Genomic DNA, 19,072 nt, shown 5'->3' on the forward strand with positions numbered 1-19,072 from the left:
ATAACAGGGTTTCAGGAGACAAGGGGGCGGAGGGAGGAAGGTGTCCTGAGTTTCTGCCCTCGCAGGGAGCCTTCTCTGACGCTGGCTGAGCTTCGGCTGTTGCGGCTGTGAAATGTGAAACTGTGTTAGATAACTGCGGTGCAGCTATTTCGTAATAAAATGTCCTTTTTGAGAGAGACTTTGCTTCACTCTGGTCCGATTAGTGAAAATGAGCTACTGAAGAGAAATTGGGGAGGGTGGGTCGTGGTCAAGGTAAGCCTAAAACCAGCCATGCTGGGCAGGGAAGCCCTAATGGTGTTTGTTCTGAGATCTCACAGTTGATTGGGAATTCCAAGTCCAGCAGCAAGTGTCTTTAATGAATCTCTCAAATCAAGGTAGATGGACAGGTGATACTGTGTGACTGAAAAATGCAAATCTAGGCAATTTGTGTCCCCACAACTGTTTATTGTGTGATTTAAGCTATTCAGGGGAGTTAATGTAGCATTGACACACAGCCAGCTCGATACGGAGAATGCAACAGCCCATCCAGTAACACAGGTTTTGCTGAAGAAGGGGTGAAGTCAAGCCATGAAACGCTCCTGGCTATGGAGCAGGCCCAGCTATTGCGCCAGCCTTAACATGAAACAAGTCCCCAAAAGGAGGGGGGGGCATTCTGTGTTAGATCCGCACAGTGAGGTGGCGGGGGGCTAGAGGTAAACAGTGCCAGCGGAGGGGTGAGGCGGTGTGGTCTGTAGCTCTGGGTTCATCCCTGTGTGTTCGCAGGGTGAAGCAAGCTAATCATGTGATGTCCCTCATCGTGGTCTCTGAAACCCGGGCTGGGTGATCCATGGGCAAACATCGACCTCAAACGAAAATGCAACAATTCTGAAATAGCATGAGGATTTGCTGCACTGTGTGTGTTCGTGTTTGTAATCACACGTTTTATTTCGTTAAGGATTTGTAGAAAATTAAAGGAAATCAAAATGCCAGTTTACTTTGAAACTTCACTGTCACAAGCAGATTGGAAGAGGCGGCCATCTGTATTTTGGTTGTAATGTTTAGAAGTGGAAAAAACAGAGCCCAGATGTGGATTGGCAGCCCTGCTGATGCTGTCTCTTCAGCTCCCAGAGCAGGAAGGGTATTAGACAGGATTTCTGACGTGGTGTAAATGAGGCCCCTGGGGCATTTCTCGTGCTGCAGGGTTGTTCTGCTTTTAAAAATAATATCTAGAATTAAAATGTACATGGTTTTGTTAAGTCCACTGCAGAGCAAAGAACGGCAAGTCTCGTGTTCGGCAGGGGGGCCAGGAGCGGGCAGATCTCCGAGGGGCCGGAGGTGTTTCAGACGGGCACTACCCAAAGCCAGTTGTGCTGCCGAGGTCCCCCTGCCCCACGGTCAGCTGGGAGGAGGACAGAAGAACCCAGTAGGCGTGAGAGGGGTTGCTGTGGTTTTGTTCTCTGTGGGGTGGGTGTGAAAGCCTTTGCTGGGGATGAACAGGATGCGCTTGGGCACAGGGGTGGAAGGGCTGGGAACAAGCACTGCTGGCTCTGTCAGGGTCAGGTTGGTCGCTTGGCTTAAGAGAGAACAACTCGCTGCTTCCCTGTCGACCAGCTCGCCAGTGTCCCCAGACTCTGTTCCTTCTGCTGGTGCCACGATGCCCCATACCAGTACTTGGGCAGCACTGGAGACCTTCCGTATACCTTTGGTCAGCTTGTCAGGGAAAAAACCCATCACCTCATTTCTTCTTTGTGTAGCATTTGGAAGTCGTGCAGTTTTGCTTTTCCCTCCAAAATTTGTTTTCCTTTCAGCAATGCACGCTGTGAGCGTAACTGAGTCTCCACTCTTCTTCTTTTTGTCTTCCAGAGTAAAGAGATTGGCTTACAGATGCATGAAGAGCTCCTGAAAGTCACCAACGAGCTTTACACAGTGAGTGATGACCTGACCCTACCCATGTCGAGGCTGTGCAGCCCGGGGCGCGCAGGCAGCGTCATTCGTTTGAACAAAACGTCCGTTCGGCGTTTCAGCGGCTCGAGGAGGCTCGCTCTCCCTCCTGCCGTCCTGCGGTGCAGCCTGTTCGTTCCTCTGGCGTCGGTTAGAGACGTTTCACTCCTTGCTGGCTTTGCCGGCGGCAGGGAGGACTTCCCAGAAGCCCTGCCGTGGAGGGGCTCTGCGGCCGCGTCGGGCAGGGGATCACGCCACGTAACCGCTTCCCTTAAGCGGAAGCGGAGGTGTTTGGGGTGTGACCCGGTGCCATCCCCGGTGTCCGTGGTGCTCTCGCCTGCCGGGCCTTCCACACCGTTGCCTTTAGGCCTGTTGCAGTTTTCACTCGGCTGGTGCTTCCTGCCGGGCGTTAATGGCTCCGAAGTCATGCTCCGACTGTGCCGGTTTGAGGCTGAGACCTGACCTGCTCGCGTGAGTCTGGTGGCCTGTGGCTGTCTGCCGAGCGTGGCTGTCTGCTGAGGAGTGCGTAAAACTTTTAGCTGGTGTGTGCTGGGCTTCGTGCGCCTGCTCCAGGGAGCCTGTGCCGCGGAGCCGCCTGTGCCTCCAGGGGAAGTCGTACGCTGTCGGTCAGGGCGCTGCTCTTCAAGCAGGTTTTCATAGTAGGGCAGTAAAAGTATTTGTGTTGCTTCTGTCTCTTGCCCTGTAGCGACTGGGCTTTTTTCAATTTTATTTGTGGTTTAGGATCAACAAAGCCAATAAAGTCTGTCTTGTGTTGGAAAATTGAGGTGATAGATTTGCTTTCTTTGGTTGTATCTGTTACTGGTACATAAATAACACTGCAGTAGGTGTATTCCTAAACAATCATTTTATTCCATCTTTTTGAAAAATAGGCCTAAACAACAGAGCATGAATGATACTATTTGAAATTTCAGCCATAAATCTTCTCTTAACAGGTTTGTTTCTGCGTTGGTTGTTGAAGGATTCCGTTTTTGTGGGACCTGCAGTGTGGGTGGACAGCCAGGTTGGATTAAAAAGCCTGTGTGAGATTTGAGAGTGCATTGTTGGTGGCTGAATGTCACAAGCTGTGTTCATGGTGGTGACTTAAGATTAATTACAGCAGCAGCATGACAGATGCAAGACAAGGGAAGAATAACAAGGGCTGGGCTGGCCCTAATAGCTGTGGACCAGTGTACTTGGAACCCAAACACGGGACAGGAGCATCACTTGAGGGACAGGGTTAGGTCAGTTTGAGGATCAGACGTGTCCTGAGGTCTGAAGCGTGTGCATTTGGCCAAGGAAGAGTGTAGGGAGTAATTTTGTTCCTGCTGAGCCTGTGGCAAAACTCATCTTTGCTGGAGCTGAGATTGCCCCCACATGCTGAGCAGAATGTGTTTGAATGGTGAAACAGACTGGAACGGCTGGAAGAGCTTCGTGTTTTCTTTGAACTGACCTTGCTGCTCCGATAACAAACCCACTGTGTCATCCAGCTGGGAAGGAGCAGGGAAGACATGCTTATTTCCGGAACGACGACGAAACATGAAGAAAAAGCGGGTCCTGTTGGGCAAACAAGATCATCTTCAATCTGTTCGGTGCAAACCAGCTCCCCTCCAGTCAGTAGCTTTCTGTCCTTGAGACGCCGGTTGCAGGTTGGTCCAGTGTGTGGTGGTGTTCTGGGACGTCTTCAGGACGGAGCCGGAGGTGGCATGGTCCTTGCAAGAAGCCTCACACTTGGTAACTGTGGCTGCTGACAAAATCAGATGCAGAATGAGGACCCTTGGCTCGAAGGACACCAAGCTGCTGCTTGTGACATGTCATTCGTCTGCCCTCAACGCAAGGGAGTCGTTTATCTTGCCTGTGGCCAAGGCCTGTATCCGCGGCACATCTGTGCCCTGGTTAGGCTGCTTTTCAAGCTTGTTGGAGGGTACTCTGTGCGCTGTGTGGAAACTATGTAATTTTTCACAGGCTTCTCAGGCATTCACTGTCTCAAACTTAAGCCAAAATAAGTAAATTGATTTTAATTCAGCCCTGTTGCTGTTCTGATGCAAGTCACCCTGTGGACTGTCTGTGTGGAAAGAACGAAACCCAAAACCCACGCTGATTTTAATGAAAAAGGAAGTAGACAACTCTCATTCTGAAGTAGCCGTTTCTTGTGAACAGTTGTGCACAGAAATAATTTAGCTGTGAATGAAAGCCAGCTTCATTCTCTTGATTCCTGCCTGCAGACTCCAGCAGACAGATGCCAAGCTGGAGCCCGTAAAGGTCGGAGGTTCTTTGTTCCTCTGCTCCCAGGTCCCTTTCTGCGTTGTATGCATTCCTGTCTGAAGAAGCCAGGGCAGAATATTAGGGTATGAGAAACAGTGACCCCAGAGCACTGTTCCGGGCGCGTTTTCTGTCAGCTCTGGCGATGATGTGCGATTGGGTGCGTGGCACCAACAGCGGGCTGTTTGATGGGCGGGCTGTTTGCCGTGACGCAGGGACGTAGCTACAGCCGAAGGCAGCGCCTTGAAGTCCCTGGAAGTTCTGTGATGTGAACCAGCGCGATTCTTTGTCACACAGCGTTATGGAAGAGGATTAATAACTGTCAAATGAATTGTACTAATTGGAATAATTACCTACAGATACGTTACCCAGGTTAAACATAATAATAGTAGCCACCATCCCCTGCGTAGCAGGACATGAATTGGCTGGAGGAAGCTTTCCTTGCCACCGGCAGCGCTGCGGCGGGGAGGCCGTACCTCCATGGTTAGCGGGTGTTTTCCAAGAGCGCCGCGCTGCAGAAATCCTTGACTGCATCCCGCAGTAGAAGCGCGTTGACACGTTGCTCTGTGTCACGCCGTAGAGATGCTCTGAAAGGAACGGGCTTGCTTTCCTGCTTCCTTGAGAGCCCAGGGAGATGGAGGTCAGTGTCTGTTGGCCCGATGGACGCGTCCCTTTCTCCGGCCTTACGCGATGGGTGTCCCTTAGGTTGTGCCACAGGCTGCATCCAAAGGGGAGGGGGCTGGGGTCTTTGTCAGGCTTTCACCTATGGCCATGCTCATCCCCGCTTTGCCCTGTGCCCTGGGCTTCTGTTTTGGTCTCCTCGGCTTCAGGAGGGCTGAGCCTGTGCTTAGCACGGGTCACCCAGTTTCTGATCTGGCTCCTCCGCTGGGTCAGAACCTTGAACGAGCTGATTAGCAATACAAAGCACTTCTAGCTGAAGACAGCAAACAGTGCCGTTTCTGGCTGGTATTTTGGCAATGGCCTTTATCCAGAACGTGTTATTAGTATTGGAAAACACAACTTGCGTTGTTAAATAACTAATGAACATTGGAACATATTTTTCTCCCTCCTCTGCAGCTAATTGACTTATTTGCAGAAAAGATCCCAGGGACGCAGCTGTGGCAGTTTTTCTTTATGACACAACAGTGTAGGACAGGGACAGCGTGACTCGCTTGCAGGCGCTGAGGAGGCACGAGGGAATTGCGGATCAAAGGGCTGACTGCTGCAGTGCAGGCAGTCCCCATTCAAAACTAAGGCAGATATTACACAGGAATCTCCCCTGAATTTCCAAGCACGAGCTGTGTGGCCTGGCAGCTGATGAGGAATACAGTTGGCACAGCGACCTGTTTAAGGCATCTGGTTCAGCAGCGTGGGTGCTGAGGTCTGGGGGGAAATCTTTTAATGGCTTCAGGTCCTTCGTGCTTTGGTGAAGAGGCTTTTGGAGGCGTCTTAAGCCTTGTTCCCACGTTACCTTTTCAGGTTCAAGCAGGGAGAAAACAGGGAGGAGGAAAAAGGGCCTTCGTTAAGGAGAGTTTCTCTGTTTCTTACCAAATAAGTCAGTAAGAGCCTGTGCAAGGGTACTGGACTGCAGTGGGGCCCGGACCCCCATGCTGCGCTCTGCGGTGGAGTCCTGCCTCGCGCTCCGGCTGCTGGTGTCCCCCTCGCAGCCGTGGGAGTCAGTGGGGTCCCGCAGCGTGTCCCCAGGCCTGCGGCAGAGCAGCGTAGCTGTGGGGGAACAGAGACAACTGATGAATTGTGCTGAAGTTTTTCTGGTTAGGTGACTGTCTCACAACCTTTAGATTTCACACAAATCATGCGATTTGGACTGCTATTTAATTGTTGGGCTTTCCTGTTGTGTTAGGGCCTCTCTGGGTGCTGGAGAAACCTCTCTCATGACTGCCTGACCACGCTGAAGCACAGGACTTTTCTTTTTGACTTTCCCCCGAGTTTTTCACAAAAAGATGGAGACAGTGAAGATGAGGAGGGCTCAACGAAGCCCTCTAGCCTTTTTCCTTAGGAAAAAAACCCAGAAATTGTGTTTTGTGTGTGTCCTATGACATTCACTGGAGAAACTGCAGTTTGAAATACACGGCTCGAATCTGTGTTAGGGTTTGCAGATTTTTCAGTAAAGCCTCTCAGAAGCAAGGCACAAACCTCTGCTTACTGTTCCTTGAGTTGCCTAATATTGTATCTCCCAGCGATGGCACATTTGTGCAGGCTTTGAGGCGGCATTTGGAGCTCGTGTGCAGCTGACGTTTGTGCTTGGCAAGAGGAGACATCATATGTTTCAGCCTAACCTTGTCCAAGTTAAACACTCCTGGTTCCTGCTGACAACCGCAGCTGAGGAAGACTCTATTTTCTTCATTAAGGCTTGTGCGAAGTTACTCGGCTTTTGTAGGTTCCTGTTCCTTTTTAACCCGGGGGCCTCGAGGCCAGCCTGTCCCGGTGCTGTTGCGGTGGTGCCCAGGCACTCTGTGAGAGACTGATCCGCAGCGAGAAGTCAGGCAGCTCGAGCCTTGTCAAGGCAATGTGAAATAAACCATCCAGATCCTGGAGGGAGATGATAAAAAGGGACAACGTGACTGCAGGCATAAAGAGAGAGGAGCAGATGTGTTCCTCTTGCCAGCTCCATTAAAATGATCGTAATGTGCCCTTTGGGCTTTTGTATCTGAAAGGAAAGGCTGTGGTAGAAGTTTTGCCTGCAGGAGTTTCTCTGGCAGTACATCAGCATCATCTATCCAGACTCACTGATGGCGATCTTGAATTTAAAGGATCAGCATTGTCTGTCCACAGCCACTGATGGCGATCTTGGATGTAAAGGACTAGGTGTTGCTCAGTCCGCCCTGGCGCTGGCTGCTTACCAGCAGCAGCAAGAGGAGAATTAAGTGGTGATAGGAGACAGACTCCATTGCTGCTTGGAAATTGCAGCTCCTCCACCTGCAAGACGGGATCTGCTGTCAGGATGGTAGAGCCGGGGTTAAGTTGATGGGTCGGCTTAGCAAGTTCATGTGTAGGAACAGAGGGGTTGGGTCAAAAGTGACTTCAGGTTGCCTTTGGCTTCCTCACAGTCTCTCGTCACGGAGACCCTTATCCCAGCGGCAAAGCAGGGGAAGTTGTTTCTTGTTTCCCTGTAGGAAGACAGGCGGTGCTCTTCGAACATGGGTGTGTGCTGGAGGCGCATCTCGGCCTGTCCCTGCGTTACCCGTGGGGGTAACGGTTCTTACACCAGCTCTGTGCCATTTCAAAATAGAGCCAGTGATGGGGTAACTTCATGGGCTTTTCCTTCCCGCCTTGTTCCTTCATGCCATGGAGGCCTCAGACAGCCCTGGCACGGCTGAGAGTGCTCCGCGCTGCCCGTGGCTGCCACGTCTCATGCTCTGGTGCTCTGTGTGGCCCTGGGGCAGGTGGCTCACAAACTTCTGTTTCCTCAGGTGATGAAGACCTACCACATGTATCACGCAGAAAGCATCAGCGCTGAGAGCAAGCTGAAGGAGGCAGAGAAGCAGGAGGAGAAGCAGTTCAACAAGTCGGGGGACATCAGCGTGAACCTGCTGCGGCACGAGGACAGGCCTCAGCGGCGGAGCTCCGTCAAGAAGATTGAGAAGATGAAGGAAAAGGTGGGTGAGAAGGAGGGACAGAGGAGCCAGGCTGGGGTTGGCGCTGCCTGCGGGCAGGAGGGTTTGGCTCCAGCCCTCTCCTTGTCCATGCAGCCGTCCCCGTGTCCCTGGGAAGGGGTTGGGGAGGATGGCAACTCGCGTGTTTTGCTGAAGGGCAGTCTGAGGGGCCACAAGGAGTCTCTTTAAAGCTTGCTGTCTGCGGAGGGGTGCCAAAACCAGCTGCTAGCGAGGATTTGACCCAAAGTTGGGCTGGCATTGCTCAGGAAACAACGGGGACGGGGGGACATTGGGCAGTGCGGCCTCGGAGGGGGTGGTAGACCCACGTGGGAGCCACATGGCCACCCGTGCCGTCTTGCAGGCTGGCTCTCTGGAGGGGGGGCTGGGAAGGGCGGCTGGAGGGGCCTTGGAGGCTGATGGCTCTGAGGGCACATGGTGGAGACGGGCGGTGGGAGGCGCTGGTACACCAGCGGCTGGGCTGGGGGCCGGGGGTCTCGGCGGGGGCGTCACCGTGCCCTGGCTGGGACCCGAGAGGCTGCGCTGAACAGGGAGGAGGGCAGCACACTGGTGTGTCTGGCTTGGCACGGGGCCCTGCCATGGGGGCTGCGGTTTGGTCATGACTTACTGCTTTAAAAAGGTGCTTTTAACAGTGAACCACAGCTGTCCCGGGGTTCCTTCAGTCAGGGAGTCATGGCAGGCAAAAAAACGGTGGGATATGCAAAATAAGAGTGTTCCTTCCTCCACAGACTGTCTGGGAGTTAAAGTGTAGCACTTAGTTGGCTTTGCTAGTCAAAACACTTCACTCTATTCCAGCTTCAGCCAATCCCCCCAGATCTCAATATCTCCAAAACTGTAATTTTTCTGTTAATTTTGGAGAAAAAGCAATAGCTTTCCCAGCCAGGACACGTTTGCTTACACGTTGGCCCAGCACTGGGACATTGTCTAGCAGCATGCTTCTCTGAAGGCTTAATCTTTTGTACTAAACCTTTAGACTAGTGATCTGCCTGAGCAAATGCCCCAGATCTGAGCACATCTGCTTTCCTACAGAGTTTTGAATTCTGGATCCTGTTCTAAATTTTGTAGCTTGGGCCTCTGGGCCAGATTCCGCTGTGATACAGCTGCATAAATCTGGAGCAAGTCCAAATGTATGTCAGCGTATCTGGGAGAAAATTTGGCCCTGTAATTCCGATTGGCGCCAAAACCTCCACGAATGCACAGATAAAGGAGGAGCAGCTGTGCTCGGGATGCACTGGGAACATCTGAGCAGAGTGCGCTCGTTGCGTGCTGGCTGACGGTGCCAGGGATGTTCGGATGTGATCTCCTCCGTCCTGGCGAGGGTGCCTGTTTTTATACCTGATACCAGATTTTATTAATTAACACATCACACCCAGGCTGCAGGGTGCTGGGGGGCCCTGCAGCAAGAGAAGCTGTGAAAGCAGCATCCTATTTGTGCGCTGACACTCACTCCATTTTGCTTTTTCAGAGACAAGCCAAATATTCTGAAAACAAGCTGAAGTGTACTAAAGCCAGGAACGACTACCTGCTGAACCTGGCAGCCACCAACGCGGCTGTCAGTAAATACTACATCCACGACGTCTCTGACCTCATTGATGTAAGTGCTTCCTCCCCCTGCCTGCATCCTGCCCGTTTTCTACCGATAAGCTCTCGGCCAAATCTTCAGCATGGTTTGATCCTTAAATGCACTCTCATGTTGTGGTCATGAGGGGGTATTTGTTGGGGCTTTAAAATAACGCTTGACTGGGGACTGAAAATGTGCTGTAAATTTGGATTCGTTTTGTTTCTCCCCGTGGTCCTCCCAGCTGCATTTGACTTTCCCCCCAGATGATGTGGGTCTATATGTGCAGAGCTAGAGCTGCCATTATAGGGGAGCCAGAATGGTTTGGGTGGGAAGGGATTACTGCTCTAAAGATCATCTAGTCCAGCCCCATGCCATGATCTTTCACTGGATCAGGTTGCTCGAAGCCCCGTCTGACCTGACTTTGAACACTTCCCGTCATGGGGCATCCACAACTTCTCTGAGCAACGCTCAGAGTCAGCCTTCTCTGAATTTTGTGGTGGCCACGTGATCACAAAGTAGTTGGTTCGTATTGATGCCGCGTACAAACTTCTTTCATCAGCGCCTGGGAAAAAAGATGGAGTTTTTCATTTTAACTGCAGGATATGAGCCAGCCTGAACCGAAGGCTTTCCTGAGTGCGTAAGCCGGGGGGTCTGGGTCGAACTGGATGGTTCAGGCACGTCTAATACGTAGTGACAAACTAGAAGCTGCTTGGATGCTTTCTGCACCTTTCGTGCTGTATCACCGACAACCTGCTGAGGTCTGGTGGCCGGTGCACGTCGGCTCTGCCCTCAGAACCGTGCAGGTGTGGTGCTCTGCTCCACGTCAAAGCGACGGCTTCGTCTGCTGTGGCTTCCACACAGCAGGGTGTCCTGCAGCTGGAGCTTCTCCAAGTCCAGAGAATTTGCCTTGGGGCCAGCCAGGTGGGCCTGAGGTTTCCTCCTGGCCCATCGATGAGTCTGCATTTGAAACTCTTACGAAGATCAGACACGTCCTTGTTCTTGTTGTTGGAACAAGAGGGGTTTTTTACTTTCTGCTACATGCATCTGGAGTTTCTATCAGTGTGAGCAGGCACTTTGCCACTTTGGTGGCCGTTCAGCACATGTGGAAGTGCTTTCCTGCCTAGGGAAGGCGCCTGCTGAGTTGTATCCGAAGTGCTCGTTGCATGAAATAGCCTCAGGGCAGGAGCTGCTGAAGCAGGTTTTGTAGCGATGGCAGGAATTGACCGCGTGTTTGTATTGGCGACTCCTATGGACTGCTCTTAAATGATGGGGGAGAAGGGATTTCCATCTCTTCTTTTAACAGGCATCATCACAGTGGTGTGGATGGCACGATGCAGAGTTTCTTCCTGCTAGAGTTGCTTCAATGAACACATGAATAACTGATCTATAAGTGCCAACTTAGTCTTCTGGCTTCATCATTGCCTAAATATGTAACTTTAAAATGTGCTGGAGTGTTTATCTCCTTTACTAACCCACTAACATATATTTATTCTTCTAAGCATTAATTAAAGTAAGTCTGATGCAAACCCCCTGGTGATGTCAAGATTTTGAGATACGATAAAAGATTCTTAGCATGTCCTTTTTGTTCTCTTTATTAGTTAAGATGTATTTAGCCATATTAGAAAACTAATAACTTGGTCATGGAGATGTTTGAACGGCAAGGTGTGATGACATCTTGATTTATCTGTGGCATTTCTGCTTTTGTTGTGTATATTCTCATTAATTTTTTTTTTTTTAGCAAGAATGACTTATTTTCCTGGAGTTATAGGGATTTGGATTTCCTGGAGAGTGGCCGAGTTTAATTTTAGTTCTGGCTTTTTATGTTATTCCTCCCAACTTTATTTCCTTCCTGACACTTCCACTGGAGTCAGCAGATGGCTTTTCTTCCTCACTCCAGGAATCCCTTCAGGGGACTTTAGCTAAAGCATCTTCAACTCTGTGCAGCTGAACTCCCCTAATGATCTGTTCTGTTCACCAAAGAAAACAAAATATTAGATGTGCGAGCTGCACACGAGTGTCCTAGTTTTAAATCCCCAAAGGAAGAGCAGTTTATTTGAGCGCTCTTGTACAAATTCAATGCATTTTGCACGAGCATGGCAAGAAGGGTTTCAGCGCGCCCCAGAAGGGGTTCCTGTCCACTGTATCCCGCTGGTGCTGGAAGTGGTTGAAAGAAAAGGCAGCCAGCAGAGCCAGCAGCGCCGGGCTTTCTGTAGGTGTGTGATCCATGGAAAGGAAAACGCAGAACCAGATATTTTTAGGTGTAGTTTTGGAGTTGGTATTTTAATCTTGGCGTGTTTAACAGCAGTAAGACGACGGTGCCTTTCGCTCTCAGGAGCGACAGTGCTGTTTGCGAGCACCGGGTCTGGGCCATGGCAGTGCCCAGGACGCGGGTCCTCCGCCCCCAGGGGCAGCCCCCTCGTTTCATGAGACGCAGCAGAGGGGCTCCGGGCAGAGAAGGTGAATTTTGCCCTCGATGGAGCGCCAGCAGAGCCCTTGGCTGCAGCCGCGTGAGCGGAGCGGGGCGATGCAGGGCCCGGGTGTCTGTGGGGGGAGCGGGTCTGCAGGAGGAGGGTGAGCGCAGAGGGGCCTCACGGTAGGAACAGAGTTTTGGCTCAGCCCCAAACCTGCCTGGCCATGCTTTAACAGGATCCTAGCCGTGTCCGTGTATTGCAGTTATGCAAATTCTCCCGGCTCCTCCACGGCTCGCCAAGGGGGATGATTAGCGATGTGCGGGCTGTCTTTCCAGGACATGGGAGGGGTGATGGGGGGCTCTCGCACACCCTTCGTATCAAGCACCAATTGCCACGTGCAGTTGTTGGATTGGTACGCAAACCTGAACCGTCAGGGTGCTGGAGCAGCTAATTTAGCAGCGTTTCCCCCAAATCCCAGATGGCTCAGTGTCATCTATTAGGCACAGCCTTGACATTTCTTGTGCCCTCGGCGTCACCGCGGAGTGGTGACTTTTATAACAAAGCCGTCCTGCTAATCTCCTGCTCTGGCGAGAAAGAAGGTCCCAGCTGCTCTGGGAGAGGGGGAGAGTCCTCCCAGGGCTGCGGTTTTAATGAGAAATGTAAAACTCGATCAGAGGAGCCGTGAAGTGGCACAGAGCGTGTCTGTGCCTCCCTCTGTCTCCAGTGGCGTTTTTGTTTTGGCCTTTAGAAAGGAAGAGGAGAATATAGAGACAGATCAAATTAGACTTGGACTTAAGGCACACTGTTGTGCCTCTTCCCTCGAAAGAAGCGTGTGTTTCTATTATAACGCCCGGGTTCGTCTCTCATTTCTCTCATTAACTATGTGACCAAGTTAATCTCTTTGGCCATGTATGTGAAGTGGAGATAAAGCTACTTATCCATCCCTCTGGAGTTCTGTGTGAAATGGCTGCAAAATATTTTGAAGTGGTCACATGAAAGATGTCACTAGATTTAGCAGAGTGAAATGTAAAGGTCGGTGTCGATATGTACTGAGCCACCAAAACTTGTTCAGCCTCCTGTAAATCACTTTGAAAGAGCAGCTTGCTTCTCTGTGGATCAGCGTGTTTGCCATATCAGAGGCAACAAGCAAGTAAAGGAGGGGAATTCTGGAGGAATTTAATAGTACACATTACCGCCAAATTGTTCAATTGTTCTGTCCCTAGAAAACTTAGCTGATGGCATTGTCGTTTCTCACATGGTCAGGTGATGCTTAGTCAAGTGAGGAAACAGAAACAGCAGTCAAAATTGTTATGCCAAAAATCTACAGCTGGCTCCACTAATCTCACAGTAAAGCTCTATGTTTTGCAGCAGCGTCAAGAGAGTAGAGGCCAGAAAATATAATATATCTTTAAAGAAAAAATGAGTTAAAAAGGGAATAGAGCAAAGCCCGTAAGGAGAGCTGTTTGTTTCCAGCTAGCACTGGGTACTGCGGAGGACCAGGAGTTAGGCTGCTGTTACCTGGCAAGTAATGGCAGCCGAGCTGGGATGCTCAGGTTTTACTCTGGGGTTTGCTGCTTGCTCGGGTGAGGCACGTGGTCCCGTCCTGTGGGACTGGCTGCGCTGGGCTGTATTTGGTGTGCAGGGCTCAGCCCCCTGAATCAGAGGGAGACTCAGAGGCGCTGAAGCCACAGACCAGTCTATTAGGATCTATTTGTAGGCTTCTCCTGCAGCTCGTGTCATCGTTGTTCCCATCAGTGGCTAATTGCTGGGGCACGTCTGTGCCTGCAGAGCCAGCGCCGGCAGCAGCTTGGCTCTGAGCGGCGCTTTCCTCGGGTGATTGCACGGGACGTTCCCCCCACCTGGGTAGCTCTGCGTGATGCCACTGCCTTTGACGGAGAGATACTGATTTATACAAGCAGAGGGTCTCTTCTGAGGGGTGGCTCTGTTGTTTGAAGCAAATTTTCCAGCATAAAGAGCCTTTCGGTTCCCAAGGGCACAGAGGTTCCTTCCACGCTGTCCTTCGAGCGGGCTTTCTGCCGGATCCCAGGCTCCTGGCAGCCCCAAGAGCTGGGTGTGCTTGTCGTGGGAACTCCACGCAAAGCATCACCGTCACCGCGCCGCCGTGCAGAGCAGCATCTTAGCTCCAGACTCGCCTTCTCCCGGGGAGCAGGGCCTGCGCGGCAGCTTACCGTGCTGCCGGCTGCCGCTGGGAGATCTGGCTTCAGGGCGTTTCAGGTAAAGCCAACAGTGCAGCAATAAAGAGAACAAACAGCTTCCGTCAGGAGGAGCTGGGCTGTCTCGGGAGGCTCGGCGCTCTTTGCCGCGTGGCTGCTGGGTCCCTGTCAGCCGGGTTCCCGCAGAGGCGGCAGTTTGGGATGCCACCGGCAGCCCACGGCACCCAGGCTGGTCGGCTCTCCCTGCTGCCGGGAGGGAGCTCTGGGAAATAGAAAATAGGTGTTTTCAGGAGGTGCTGTCACTGACTTGGCTGTGAGGCGAGGAGCTGGGGGTACCACGCAGCCTCCTGAGTGCAAGTGCTTTGCGGCGGGAGGCTGCAGCGGGTGCCAGCGACTGTCCGTGCTGCTCGGTGGCACCCCGGTACGTGAGCAGGGGATGCAGGGCTCGCGGGGTGCCCTGGTCCTGGGGTGCCCTGAGTCGGTGAAGAACAAAAACCTCAGCTGGTTGCAGAGTTAACCCTCGAGCTTTAACGGTGGCTGCAGCAAAACATGCCTGAGCTTGCGGAGAGCCCCAGGCGGCGCGGCGGTCCTGGCGTGTGGGTTGCCGGGGCAGGGCAGAGGTTGTCAGGGGAAATGGATGATAAAACCAGAAGTATCCATGTGCCATTAAAAGCTTCATGCATTTTAAAAGAATAAATGGAAGGAAAAGGATTAGATTTGTATGATATTTTTGAACACAGAACTTCTGTGGATGAAGAGAGGAGGGGAAAGAGATGCATTTGCATGATTTCCTTTGAGAAACTTGGCATAATTTTTTCATACACCAGTACCCAGTTTAGTAAACTTGTATTACTCTTCTTCTGTGTTCAGGTTGTTAATAATAGCTACCCGTTTGTAAGCAGGAACCATGAATCATCATACTCTAATAACTAAGCTGTTCTTAGGATGCTGTATTAAACTGAAAGAATCCAAGCAATACACATTTCTTGAATTTTGCCTGTCCTGGCTTTAGTAATATGGCAGAACTACATTTTTTGCCAGTGTTGGCACCTAGTAAACAATTTATTCCTCACGTGGATACCACAGGCATTGGAATTGGCTTGCTAAATTAATTAAGCACATGTGCTGATTGTTTTATGATTTAGAAGTGTCATGCAGTCTGTGAATTGTACTGCCTGAGGACTGTGATCAATCTTTGTCTGATAGACCTTGTTAGCTTGGGAGAAAAAGATCAACAGTATTTCCTTTAGAGAAAATAATTTCTTCTTGATACTCGGGGCTGCTTTTCTCAGTAGCTTGAAAGAATAGCCTTGAGGTCTTAATGTCCTTTAAAAGATTAATTTACCAATGCATTCATCTTAAAAACAAACCCAAACCAACGCCCTAAACAAACAAACAAAACCCCTGATCCCCAAAAACTCAAACCACCAAACTCCCAACAAACCCATTAAAAAGCCCTAAGGAAATACACGTGGGAGAGGGAGTTGCTATAGAGAGACTAAGGGGCAAAATAAAATGTAGGTTAAAAATCCTCCAGAAAGAATCCTACTCCGGGGACCATAGAGTTAGTTAACTATAGCTAAATTCAAAAAGGACTACATAATATTTGGCTCTGTAGTACTTATAGTTAAGGAACCTTTGATTAGGATTAATCCAATCTCATGCTTCAGGGCGTGAGTTGATTACTGTGAGGGTCAGGGAGGATCCTGTCCTTCCCCTGCTGTATCCGCACATCGTTCCCTGTTTGGCTGAAAATAAACCAGTTGTTCAGGAGTTTTTGTGTCTGGGTTGCTGCCTCAGGCAAAACTCTGAACTCGATGGACCAAGAGCATTCCTTTGGAAGAGATGTAGCTGTGAGCACTGCAAGCCAGGCCGTGGTGCGCACGGGGGACCCGGCCCTCAGTTCAGGAGACGCTTTGCAAACGTGTCCTTGTCAACGGGTGCAGGAGAACGCCAGCCTGGCAGCGTACATCACATCCCCTCGGCCTTACGGCATGGCCTTCCCGATGCCTGGCCTCGCACCGCAGGTAGCCCCCCGTTTGGCGCGTTAGGGCAGCCTACGTACCCTGCTGTAACGGCAGGCGCCGTCTGGCTGTCAGTCAGATACAGGGACCCCGGGAGGGAATCCAGGGCGGTTTGGTCCCGCGCTGTCAGGCGCGCGGGTCGCACCCTCGCGGTGCCGACGTCTGGAGCGTGAGGCCGGCGTTGGCATTTTGTGGGCAGAGGAAGGATTTTGCCGGGTGGTGCTGGGCTGCAGCACGCCTCTGCGTGGCGAGGGGACCTGCGTCCCGGTTGGTTTCGGGCTCCCTCAGCACCCTCTTCGTTTGGCAGAGGAGCTGCTCGTTGGGTCCGCATAGGCCTCAGATTGCTGAGGCTTAGAAGATGGGGTCAGTCTGGGGGATATTGCCTTTGTATTTGAAATAGCGCGCTTTCTAGGGCTGCACCCGCTTTCCAACGCGGAGAAGTTGAGCAACCCTCGAAGCCTCCGGGGCGCGGCGGGGTGCGCGCCTCCCTTGCTGCGCCGCCTCGTCTCAGCGCGGCTGCGCGCCGCGGCATCCCCGATAGCCGGCTCCTGCCAGTGTCAGACTGGCTGGGGAATACTGGGGGTAACAGATGTCAAAGGGAGACAGCCCTCGCCTTCATTTGCTTCTTCCCGTCTTTCCTGAGCAATTATTTGTGGCTGCTGATGCGTCTCAGCCCTTTCTGCTTTCTCCTGGTGTGGTTTAATTTCCTTTGCTGCCTGGATCCATCTCACAGCGTGCAGAGCCTGTTTGTTGTGGTGGGGTGTTGCTTTTTTACAAGCTTTTATCATGCCTCGCCTGGAATTCCTTTTGTAACAGGGTTTGTTTTGACACGGTTTTGCTTTGAGGGAAGCGCAGAGGCTGCAGGCTGCGAAGGTGTGACTGTTTTGTTTTCTGCATATTTAGTTCTTAGCAGATAAATATTCTCCATAAAAATGAATGAGAACAGCAGCAGTTTGTATTCTCTTTGAACATTCCTCCTAAGATCTGAAGATACTTTCAGGCAGGAGTTGGGCTCTCACGTAGTACTCGGCATTGGCATGGCCAAGCGTAAACATTATCCTGGTGAAACGTTATTTGGTGCTTTGCGACGGACGCAGCAAATATCATTTACCTCTTTAACCAGTGAGGAAGGGAGACAGATGCGTCAGCAGTTTGGAAAGCATTTCGTTCTCTCTGAGCCCAGTACTGTTGCGGCCTCGGCTGTGTAACAACCCTCAGCAGTTCTGCAGAGCTCCGTCACTCGCATTAAACCCCATCACGTTCCTCCGGACCCGCCAGCTGCCGTCCTCGCTGCTGTCGCCTCTCTTGTGAAAGCGGCGTCCAGCTCGTGGGGCTTGGAGCAGCTGGCATGGGGCATCGGGGGACTGCTGCCAGCCTGCCCGGACGAGGGCGAACGAGCCGCAGAGCTGTGCCGGGACGTCTGCCTGTCCCCTGGGGACGGCACAGGGCTCTGCCTGCCGCTGAGGAGCGACTGAAGGTCCCTGCTGAGCGCGGGGTGGTTTGGGCTCCTGTACGTTCCACCCGCTGGATATCGCTTTGTTCTTAGGATGCTGCTCGTTTACCTGTCCCGGTGCAGTTTGGTGCCTCGGTTGTGAGCAGCGGCACGGCTCGCCTACCGCCCAGCGGTTTGGACCCTCCCAGATTCTCACAAGAGATCACCCCTGGCACGGCAGCGTGACCGAGTGCCGGGGCAGAGCTGGCTCTCCCTTAGCTGCCTGATTGGGGTTGCCCGAGGGCGGACGTTGAGATGCTCGTACAGGAGACTCGGTGGCTTTCCTTCTGGCTTTGGGTGAACCTTCTAATACCTGTTTCTGCTCCTGTGTGTCTGAAATGGGGTGACTGGCACTGGGGTTAATGGCCAGCAGTGGTCTTGTGCAGCCCTCAGCCCCTCCTCTGGTGCAGCTCTGTGGGGGGCGGTGGGAGACACACACACGTAGTTGGCTGCTTCCACGGCGTTTAGGCCAAAACCAGCTTGCTTGAGCTCCGGGGTGTCAGTTTATTTCTTAAGTTGAACACTGTAATATTTCCACCCCTTGCAGGGGTGTTACCAGACTTAATGAATTAATAGGCGAAGAGCTTTGAGCTCTCCAGATGAAAGGCGCTGCAGAAGGGCTAAGGATTATTATTTGTGGTTCTAATTTATGTTCCATCAAAGGGATGAGAGGGGTGAGAAAATGCCGTTTGTTCTGGAGCCGGGAGCAGGGGTTTGAAGTATTTTTTTCTTTTTCTTTCTTTCTTTTCCTTTTCCCCTCCCCTTTGTGTGTTTCTCTGGGAATTTTGTGGAAGTCCCTGCTCTGCCTTTTCTTCTCTGGGCAGCAGCGTGTGAAGCAGCCAGCACAGCGCTAATCACCAGAGGTGTCAAGGGCCGTGGCGTGTTAGGAAGGCGCCTGCCCTGGTTTTCGGTAGCAACCGATCTCTGGGCGTTGCAAATAACTGCTGGCTTCAACGCGAGTTCAGCATTAAAGGAAAGGGAATGTTTCACGTGGAATTTTTTCTCAAAAGCACCTGGCAATACCCTGAGCCCCGTCTCCTCGGGTTCTGCGGCATTCAGGAGTTTTCCTTTGCAATACCTCGGTTTTGTGTGCTTCGGGAGTTCCCGCCCTTGAACAGTGGCAGATATTTTCTCCTGGTGTTATTTCCTTGCATTCAAGGAGCAATAATTTCCAAGGGGATGGGAGGATGGCAGCGAGGGGATGGGAGGTGTGCTGGGAAACGCACACAGTCCTGTTTTTGGGGCGCAGAACAGTGGTCGGCTGGTCGTGGCGGGAGAGCTGGTCCCCCTCCAGCGTTGGCGCGGGGCTCTCGGCCTGAACCCTGCTCTGCCTGTGTCGCAGCCCCTTGGCAATGGCTTGCTGCCTGCCCGCGCCCACACGAGCGGGCTGCGGGGGCCAGTCCACGCTCACGGTCCGAGCGCAGAGCTCGCCTCTCGTCCCCCGAGGCTGGGAGCTGCCCGGGGCACTGCTGCTCCCACAGCCGGCCCCGCGGGGTGCTCAGGGTGCACCCCGAAACACGGCCCAGAAGAGCAGGGCGGCTGCGGTGCTGCGTCGTCCTGACTCCTCCGTTCCTGTGTGCCACCTCGGAGCGATTGTAC

At 52.1% G+C, this 19,072-nt stretch overlaps 1 protein-coding gene across 2 annotated transcripts in view; it reads left to right on the plus strand.

Moving 5' to 3' along the window:
- The first annotated feature begins 1,848 nt into the window (after nucleotides 1-1,848).
- Nucleotides 1,849-19,072, plus strand: part of SRGAP3 (SLIT-ROBO Rho GTPase activating protein 3) — a 45,555-nt gene continuing 28,331 nt past the window's right edge. For both annotated transcript variants that reach the window (XM_086470344.1, XM_086470345.1), the window contains exons 1-3: nucleotides 1,849-1,905; nucleotides 7,611-7,796; nucleotides 9,277-9,405. In XM_086470344.1, the coding sequence (XP_086326470.1) occupies nucleotides 1,864-1,905; nucleotides 7,611-7,796; nucleotides 9,277-9,405 (357 nt within the window). In that variant the 5' untranslated portion in view covers nucleotides 1,849-1,863. The remainder of the gene's footprint in view (nucleotides 1,906-7,610; nucleotides 7,797-9,276; nucleotides 9,406-19,072) is intronic.

The sequence above is a fragment of the Leptosomus discolor genome, chromosome 9 (genome assembly GCF_034619465.1).
Source record: "Leptosomus discolor isolate bLepDis1 chromosome 9, bLepDis1.hap2, whole genome shotgun sequence".
NCBI lineage: Eukaryota > Metazoa > Chordata > Aves > Leptosomiformes > Leptosomidae > Leptosomus > Leptosomus discolor.